General features: G+C 36.7%; 1 protein-coding gene and 1 pseudogene across 1 annotated transcript; one reads left to right on the forward strand and one right to left on the reverse strand.

The window, feature by feature from the left end:
• Positions 1–903: 903 nt before the first annotated feature.
• LOC127190041 (olfactory receptor 5B2-like) lies at positions 904–1,833 on the reverse strand. Its single transcript, XM_051147091.1, has one exon. The coding sequence runs from the start codon at positions 1,831–1,833 to the stop codon at positions 904–906; it is 930 nt and encodes a 309-aa protein (XP_051003048.1).
• Positions 1,834–8,899: 7,066 nt separating this feature from the next.
• LOC127189829 (trifunctional enzyme subunit beta, mitochondrial-like) lies at positions 8,900–10,342 on the forward strand (annotated as a pseudogene).

Here is a 10,342-nt window from a genome sequence, read left to right on the forward strand (position 1 = left end):
AGGAACAGTCGTAGGGGAGGGGAATAATGGGAAAATAGGGGGGCGGGGAGGGAAGGATGGGAGGATACAAGGGATGGGATAAACATTGAGATGTAACAAGAATAAAAAATAAAACAATACTAAAATGGCTACGCCTGCTTGCTTCTTGTGACCATCTGCTTGGAATATTTTTTTTCCAACCTTTTACCCTGAGGTAATGCCTTTCATTATGGGTGAGATGTGTTTCTTGAATGCAGAAGAATGTTGGATCTTGTTTATGTACCCATTCAGTTAGTCTGTGTCTTTTTATTAGAGAATTGAGGCCATTGATGTTGAGAGATATTAATGACCAGTGACTGTTAAGAGTCTTAATTTTGATGTTGTTTCCAGTCGAGTGTTTGTGTAGTTGTGTTTTTGCCATGGGATAGTTATCTATTTCCTGGGTAGTTTTGGTTGTAGCTTGACCCTAAACTAAGGCACCAGCCAAGGACAATACAGGAGGTAAACTTTAAACCCCTTCCCAGATCTAGCCAATGGTCAGAATATTCTCCACAGTGGAGTGGAGAGTGTGATATGACCTCCATGCACTACTCTGTTCATCATATTTATTTCTAGATTGCTTTATTTGTGTTTACATTGAGATGTGGTAGGAAAATGTAATTAAGTGATAGGTCAGTATTCCCAATAAGATTTTGAAAACCCTAAGCTATCTTATATCATTCAAATGCACAATTTTATGTAAAGCATTTTTTTCAAGATTTTTGAAGAAGTAAGGCTGTTATTTCATCTACTCGAATTTGGGGTGGACATCAACTCTTGGTACATGGAGGAGATCTAAGAAGAGTGAAGCTTAAAACTGTGCATCTCACAAAGTTAAATTGAAATTCCATTTTTGTATTTAGCAAATAATTGGATTCTTTATCTTTAAGAATGTAGTGCTGACTTCAGAAATGCATTCTTGACATCCTTGTTCCTGAGGCTGTAGACAAGAGGATTCAGCATAGGAATGACCATGGTGTAGAACACAGATGTTACTTTGTCTGTGTCCATGGCATGACTGGAGCTGGGTTGTAAATACATAAAGATGACAGTCCCATAGAAAATGGACACTGCGGTGAAGTGGGAGGCACAGGTGGATACAGCCTTGTGATGTCCTGCAGCCGAGTGCATCTTTAAGATCGTGACAAAAATTAACACGTAAGATGTCCAGATAACTATGAGAGCAAAAAAGATATTTAAACTCTCAATATAAAGAAGAACCAGTTCCCTAACTTGATTATCAAAACAAGTGAGAGCCATGATTGCTGGAACATCACAGAAAAAATGATGGATCACATTGGACTTACAAAAGGAGAGAGTGAAAATGTCTGCAATATGGATGGATGCATTTATGAAACTGATAACATAAGAGCCAATGATTAGCCATGTATAAACACTTGTAGTCATGGTGGTAGCATAGTGTAGGGGCTTACACACTGCTGCATAGCGACCATAGGCCATTGAGGCCAACAGGTAATTTTCCATAGTAGCAAAGGCTGCAAAAAAGAACATCTGAGCAGCACAGTCAATGTAGGAAATGACCTTGTCTCCTCCAAGAAGCTGAGTCATGACGGTGGGTGTGACAGCTGAAGAGTAACAAAAGTCCACCAGAGAGAGATTACCAAGGAAAATGTACATGGGGGTGTGGAGCCGAGAATCCAGAACAATCAGCAGGATCTTCCCCAGATTCCCCACCAGGGTGATGGTGTAGATGAGGAGGAAGGTGATAAACAGGGGAAGTTGCAGGCCTGGGCCATCAGTGAGTCCCAGCAGAATGAACTGTGTCACTTCTGTCCTGTTCTTCACTAGTGTCATCGTTCACACATTACTTTCTCCACTGTAATGTGAAAGAAGGAACCTGATAAGTTGATTATTGCATAGAACTCAAAAGGGTAAATCACATTCTTTAAAAACATTAGTTTTTCATACAATATATTTTGATCATATTCTTACTCCTTCTTTCAACTCCTCCTAGGTCTTTCCTACCCCTCTACCTATCCCAACTCATTCTGCTACAATGCAGAAACACTAGCGCTGGCATTAGAACTAACTTGGGTGAATCAATTACACACAAGTTATACTGAAAAGCTCTTAACAGAATTCAAATTTTAAAAAATTTACTTATTTGTTAAGTGAGATGTAAACAATTTAATAAATCGATTAATATGACTTGTATGAATAATTCTGTCCATTAATCCACTTTATCTTATTTCAGCAAAACCAAACACTTCTTTGTCTCTCACCTGTCAAGAACTACTATTGATTTTTTGGATATGTCATTTCTCTATTTTCTCTCAATAATATATTATTGACCTTGCCAAGTTTTGGCCCTACACTTTTGATGTTTTACCTTTGAACTTTCTTAGATAAAATTGAATTTAACTGAAGTCATTGACTTCTTTGGCTCAAACACAGCAAAAATTTGGGTTTCACAATTAACTACAAGGTAATTGGTTAAGTAGTAATTTAATTTCATTTGCTACATGTTCCCTCATTTTTGGAGGTAAAATGAGTAAAAAAATATGGAAAAGAATATTATTCATTTTTTCCAATACCAACACTGTCCAAAAAGAATAAAAAATGCTTAAATTGCCATTTAACTTTTCCCACACAGTTCCATGATAATTTTTTATTAGCATACATGTATATATTACCATGTATATAGTCCCTTCATATATACATATTTTAGCATGTATATGTATATGTATACTACCCAAGCCATAAATATTCCAGTGTGTTGAAGATGGGTTTATGAGATTGTATACTCTGAGTAGCTGATGCTGTGAATAGGTAGGGTGGGAAGAGGCTCAACTCAGTGGCAGTTCTTAACCATGTTATACCATCAGATTTAGCTGACTTAAAGATGAGGTTTCTGAGAGAGATAGATGAGAATGACACCTACCATTTATCTCCTAAGAGGCACTGGTCCTAGCCCAACTTCCACAAAGAACTTACTACATTCAACTTTGAAGACACCAATGATAGCCACTTTCAGGTACTATTGGGAGAAATAAAAATACACCAAGGACAATAAATTATAGCTGTAAGCTACAGCCTGTTAAATAGCTATCATGTTAGTGTCAGTATAAGATCATGGTCTTTAGGTTTGTTTAATGTAGGTGTATACCACATTCAAAATTTTAGCCTCAAGAATTTTAGAAACTTCACTCCCTTAATTTTCATCTATTTCATACTTGGTCACTGAGATCATCTGTGTTCTCATGTATTCCTTAGACCATCTTTATTATTTACCTATAACTGTTGTTATACTCTGAAATTTCAGGTTGTTTTTTTTCCTTTTTCTTTCTCTTTTAAGTGGAAAGTTGTGTTTAATAAATGCTTAGCACCAGTACTTACCAAATAAAATGTTCATTGACTAGAGACACAATCGTGAAGACCATCACATTGCTGATCTTTGGCAGTTTTACAACTAATTATGTCAATATCTAGGACAAATGCTTATAACAAAACAGTACTTGGTGATCCTGTTACCAGAACCTATACCTATATCTAGTTGTAGCAGTCATGTATAATCTTGCTTCCAGGTAACGGTCACACTCATAGTCTCATGGCTTGTTTGTTTTTATGGTGTTGGGAATGGAATCCAGGCTCTAATTTGTATCCTTTCTGCCTTTAAAAATACCACATTTGCACTATATTCAGATAGATTTCTCAGTGTTAAACCTATTCTTGCTACCTGCACCACCCATTTCAAGCATAGGATCCCTCTCTCCTTTATGATTTTGCTTCTGTTACTTCATCTGTCTTCCTAAATGTATATCCTCATTTTTAAAAAGTTGTTTCTTTACATTTCAATTGTAGTCCCTCCCTCATTGCTCCCTGGTCCCACCCTCCCTCTCTCCCGATTATATATATATTTTAAAAAATAATTAAACTATTGGATTTGTTTTTAGCTCTTTCTGCAGTAGCAGGTCATAGTAAAGCATTTTTCAAATTAAAAACAAAAATCAGCATAATTGTCTATCTATAAATAGTGTTTCTCAGTCTCACTGGTGGCTCTCCTATTTTACAAAATACAAGAATGACCATTACATCTTTACACCATGCTTATGATTGAAAACAGAGGCCAAAAATGTGAAAGAAAGCAAGGAAGTTATATAGGAGAATTGAGAAGGTGGAAAGGTAAGGAGAAAAAACTAAAATAAGCAATGAAAAAGAAAAGTAGCTTGACTTGGGATATTATTTTTCTTATGATTTTTTAATATAATACAAATGTCAATATTTAACTGGCAGTGAACCCTTTTGAAATGAGACTATTTATTGAATATTAATTAGTATTAATGTCCCAGAAGGAAGACTGGCTTTAGGCCTGTTTTGATTGAGAATACTGACAATGCCCCTGGGTTCCTTCATAGGGGTCAGTGTTTCCCAAAATTCTGCTTGTCCCAGCCCTGGTGTCTCTTGCTTCAAAAGATACTCAAAAGTCAAGTCATTTTAAAACTAAAAAAATTCTTAGAAGGAATAATTTACTTGTGGTAAAAGCACATTTTTATTAAAACCCATCTTTTCTTATATTCTTTTCCTGGAAAGCCAAATCATGGAGACAAATCATTGACTTCTCCCAGTTTATGGGAAACTTATAACTTCACAGATTTAATTTGATGGCAACTTCCATGTTGGAAAATATTTTATTTGAATTTTAGTGAAATAACACCACATTTCCTTTTTCTTTTTATTTATTCTTCTCTCATACAATACATCTTGACTGCAGGCTCCCCTCCCTCAACTTCTTGCAGGTATCTCACTCACAAACAACACACATACCTCCCCTTTCCCCAAGATCCACGGCTCCTCTGTTTCCGTTCAGAAAAGAAAAGGCCTCATAGGGATATAAGCTGAACATCGCATAACAAGTTTCAATAAGACTAGGCACCTATGCCCATGTCAAGGCTGGACAAGGCAACCCAATATTAAAAAATATTGGCACCGAAATGGCTTAATGTGATAAGGCTTAGCATGTCTTATAAGGGGTTCATGTATGAATGGCATGTCTTGCATGTTGGAGTATATAGACTGTGTTATACTTTATCAACAAGAAAATTGAATATTTTAGAAATGTGAAGCTCTAAAATTACACAAACTTCTTGAGGGGGAAAACTCCTCTAGATTCAGGAGCTGGATAAGTTTCTTAGGAATTACCATGAGATAGAGGCAAAAAAGATTGAATTGCAGGTTAAATAATAATCCATTTTAGGAACATTTTCATGTTTCAAGATAAATCATTCCACTCTTTTGTGTATTTGATTTGTTTGTATTTTGTAACTTCCAATGAGATGAAAATATGCACAGAACGTGGTAACATCACCACTTACTAATGAAAGTCATCTATCTTATTCTTTGTTTATAATTTGGAGGATAGAATCACCCTGGTGAATAAGTCACTAAGTCTCTTTAGAGACCACTGTGACATTTAAAACACTTGAGACTCATATTTGTTGGATCACCACCTACAGAAGTTGTGAGAACATCTTAGTATTTTCAAGGAACTCAGCAGATACATACAGCCCTCTGCTTGTTAAGCTTCTTACTTTAGTGTTTATGCAATATAGATACTTACCAGATTTCTATAAGAGAAAAAACATTCACCATACAGTAGTCAGTCCAAAACATTAAGCCATCCAGGAATGTAGGATAGGTACCTTATGAGGAGCTCTCTCAGCTAGTGTCAAAGGTTCCAACCTTAGGAGGACAAGAGAAAATGAGTAAAATCATGTTTACATAAACTAATTTCCCAATCTATCATTCACTTTTCTGTGACCTTGTAGGGGTCACATCTTTCATATTGTTAAATAAACACAGTAAAATCACATCTTCAATCCAATTTCTATGTTATGTCTATAAGTATGACTATAGCATATCTCATGGAGACGATATCATTTGAAAGTTATTAAATGTGATTCATATTTTGCTATTTAATTACATTTGAAGGATCTAGCAAATCCTCAGGCAAGAGTGACTACCATTTAAAGGAATAGATGACATCCAATGGGCATAGCACGCAGTATGTCGTTCTACAGTGAGATGCTGTGAAGTCAGGCTGGTGTTCTGGGGCAGAGATATGGACAAAATTTTGTAGACTGGATATCTCTGGAGAGGTTCCCTCTGAGAATACCTGAAGTTCTTCCTGCTTTCTCAGGGAAGAAACAATTATTAGTCCATAGAGACCAAGCTGGTTTTAACTTTTTACAGATTTATAAATTTATTCACTTTTACTGACAAATGTTAAAAAACATGAATTGTGTATACTATTGTGGTATTATGAGATGTTTCTGTACACACGTGGGCATTGTTTAATGTTAAAACTCATCCTAAACATTTATCCTAAATAATTATCACTTCTCCATTGTGAGTTCTTTAATAATCCTCATTTGTAGCTTTTAAAAGTATATAATACTGTTTTATCTATAGTCTCCTTACTGTTCAGTATCCCATTGCTTCTACCTAGTTGTAAGTTAATACCAATTGACAGTTTTTGTTTCCAAATATAGATAAAGCTTAGACAGAAATAAAATATTTAAAACAATAAACCTTGATTAGACACACATTTAAACTGGTACCTATACCTAAGTAAGTTAATAATATAAAAACTCCATTCAGGCTGGAGAGATGGTTCAGCTATTTTATACAGCTATAGACTCCATTCATTTTAGATAAGGCTTGAAATTAATTAAGTTTCTAGGGACTGGAGAGATAGACCAGGCAGTAAAGTGCTTGCTTCACAAGTATTAGGACCTGATTTGGATCCTCAGTACCTACTTTAAAAGTGATATATGCACAATGACCCATAACTGGAAAAAGTGCAGAGAGTGAGAAAGTTAGGAGCACTCAGTCCTCAATGAGATGTCTTCATCAATCCTCTCTGACTCAACCTCCGGAATCTATGTGGAAGATTGTAAGAGCCAGAGGTGGTTGATGACTCCAGAGAAATAGTGTCTTCCATACACAACAGGACTGATGCACATATGTCCTCACAGTGACTGGCAGCATGCATAGGATTTACATAGATTCAAGCTGGATGGAGTCTTATCTACAGGAAAAGGGAAAAGTGGACACAGGGCTCCATTCATAAAAAAGGCTATTTGTTATTGATACCTGCTGGCAAAGAAAAAATATTTTTTCTCTAAATATATTCAACTATATTTTTTATCTAAAGATATTCAACTATTATCTAGAACAGGAGTAGTTCCCCTGCTCAGGAGTAGTTGACCAACACAAAATAAACTCTATTATTACTTTTTCTGTGAGGATTTTTAAAATTTCAATGCATCATTTGTTTCCTGCTTTGATTTGATGAGAGAGAGAGAGAGAGAGAGAGAGAGAGAGAGAGAGAGAGAGAGAGAGAGAGAGAGAGGTAGAGATAGGAGAGAATAGGAAGGAATGAAATGAGTGAAGTTGGGCCAGTAGGGAGGCGAGTAGGATTGGGGAGGATTGGGGTAGGAAAAAATAATCAAAATACAGTGTGTAACAAAAAATGATTAAATTGTTGCTCTAAAGCATTCCTAATCTTAAAATGAAATAATACATATTCCAAATTTAAAACACATGACTCAAAATTTTAGAATATTTATTAATTTATAACCTTAATATGTCATTGATAACATAAAATTATTGGTGTTTGACAATTACAATTAATATTGTATTTTGATGTATATTACTCAAATATAACTAATTATGCTCATCTTCGTGTATTTTCTCTATTAAAAATTGTCAAATAAGCATATTAGTTTTATATAATGTTCAAAACCAAAATGAGGGTTTATCTTACAAATTTAGTACCTCTATAGAGATTTACTTAAAAATCTTAAACTTTAATTCCACAAACGCAGAATATTATTTTATCCAACCCAGCCCATTTTCCTCCTCTCCAATTCTTTCCTTATCCTCCTAACACTTTGTCTCCAAATCTCATGAGCCCTACCTCATAAACCAACCGAGTCTGCTTAGTGCTGTCCAGTAAGTGTGTGAGCCTAGGGCTGTCCACTTGACCATGTGTAGTCTTTCCAGGTCCACATTTCTGAAGAAAACTTACTGTCCTTCCAGGAACAGTCATATTGCCAAAAGGTAATCATCAGGGGTGGAATTTTATGATCACCTCCTCTGTCCATGCTGGTTTTTGGCTGGATTGATCTTGTGTATACAGTTACATTGCTATGAGTTTATATGTATATCAGCCCTGTCATATCCAGTAACCAGTATTTAATTATAGATTTCCACTGATTTTGGCTCTTATCACCTTTCTACCACCTATCTGTATCTTGGGCTTTGGGTTATGACTATGATATAGTTATTACACCTAGAGCGAAGCATTCCAGTCTCTTATTTTTGCCATGTTGATCAGTTGTGTCTGAATATATACATGTACATATATGGCCCCCAGTTTCATTATCCATTCAATAATTGATAGGCATCTAAGATGTGTCCATTTCTTGATATTGAACAGAGTAACATCACATGGTTGAGCAAATATATCTATAGTAGAATACAGAGTCCTTTGGGAATATGTCAGGACAGGTGTAGCTGGTTCACATGGTAGATCTATTTCTGGCTTTTGGAGGAACATTTACATTGATTTTCATAGTGACCACACCAATTACATTTCCACCAACAGTAAAAAAGTATTTCCCTTTCCCCACATTGATGCCAGCATTTGTAATCTTTTGCTTTTGTTTTTGATCTCAGCCTTTCTGACAGGAGTAAGATGAAATTTCAAAGTAGTGTTACTTTCAATTTTCCTTATGGCTAAGAATTTGAACATTTAAAGAATATTTTAGATTCTGGACTTGACCCTGTTGGGAGTGGCAGCTTTCATGGGCTCTGAGATTTCAGAACGGCTACCATCTTGGATTCCACTTAAAAAAAAAAACTTTCTACTGCATCAAAGTGGGCCCTCGTATTTTTGTAAAGCCCCTGAGCTGTTCTTCCCAGCTACAATCTGCTCCAGCTGTCCAGACCAAGTCAAAGAAGGCTTTAGCGAAACCTAATATAAAGACTATTTGTGGTGGTGGAAGGTGTCTGCATTCCATTTCTGCTGTCAGGCACTTGGTATAAAGCCCTAACACCACAGGACTTGGGTAGAGCCACACTTTCCTGTTTAATTACATTGGATCAGTATTCCAAAAGATGTTGATTATATCATTTTTGGTACAGTTATTCAGGAAGTAAAAACAAGCAATGTGCCTAGAGAGGTTGCCCTCACAGTTGGCTTCTCTGACTAGACTCCCACACATACTCTCACCATGGCTGTTGGTTTGATAGCTTCTGGCCAGGGTGATGTCATTGTGGCTGGTGGTGTTGAATTAGTGACTGACGGGCCTATTCATCATTCAAGAAAAATGAGGAAAATGATTCTTGATCTCAATAAAGCCAAGATTCTGGGCCAGTGCCTGTCCTTACTCTCTAAATTTTGGGGAATTTTCTGTCTCCTGAGCTCTCTGCAGTGGTGGAGTTCCCCACTATTGACACCATGGATCACTCTATAGAATGACTGGCTGCTGTGTTTGCAGGATGAATATGCTCTGCATTCTCATAGTCTGGCCAAGAAGGCATACAATGAAAGACATTTTTCTAACTTTGTACCCTTTACAGGACCATGAAAGGACGTAGTTACCAAAGTTACCCTATGGCACCATGATAGCTGCAAATTCTTCTTTCCTGACTGATGGCGCTGCTGCACTGCTAATCATGTCAGAGGACAGAGCTCTGGAATGATTGATTATAAGGCAGAGGCATATCTTAGGGATTTTTAAAAAAATTTTCCTTAAAAAATTTTTTTTATTAATTTATTCTTGTTACATCTCAATGGTTATCCCATCCCTTGTATCCTCCCATTCTTCCCTCCCTCCCATTTTCCCCTTATTCCCCTCCCCTATGACTGTTCCTGAGGGGGATTTTATATATTAGTCACAGGATCCAAAAATCAGCGTTTACTTAGCCCAACACGTGCTACTCCAAACGTTCTAGGAAAGGCAGGATTAACCATGAATGATAATGATGTTTTTGAATTTCATGAAGTCTTCTCAGATCAGATTTTGACTAACTTTAAAGCCATGGATTCTGATTGGTTTGCACAAAACTACATGGGTAGGGAAGCCATGGTTGGACAACCTCCTCCAGAAAAGTTTAATTCCTGGAGTGGATCACTATCTCTGGGGACATCCTTTTTGGAGCCACTGGCCTTCAGTTGGTCATGGCAGCCAACAGACTGAGGAATGGTGGAGGCCAGTATGCTTTAGTGGCCGCTTGTGCAGCTGGAGGACAGGGTCACGCTATGATCATGGAAGCTTATCCGAAAGGACTGTTCTAG

This window comes from Acomys russatus, chromosome 5, assembly GCF_903995435.1.
Source record: "Acomys russatus chromosome 5, mAcoRus1.1, whole genome shotgun sequence".
Lineage (NCBI taxonomy): Eukaryota > Metazoa > Chordata > Mammalia > Rodentia > Muridae > Acomys > Acomys russatus.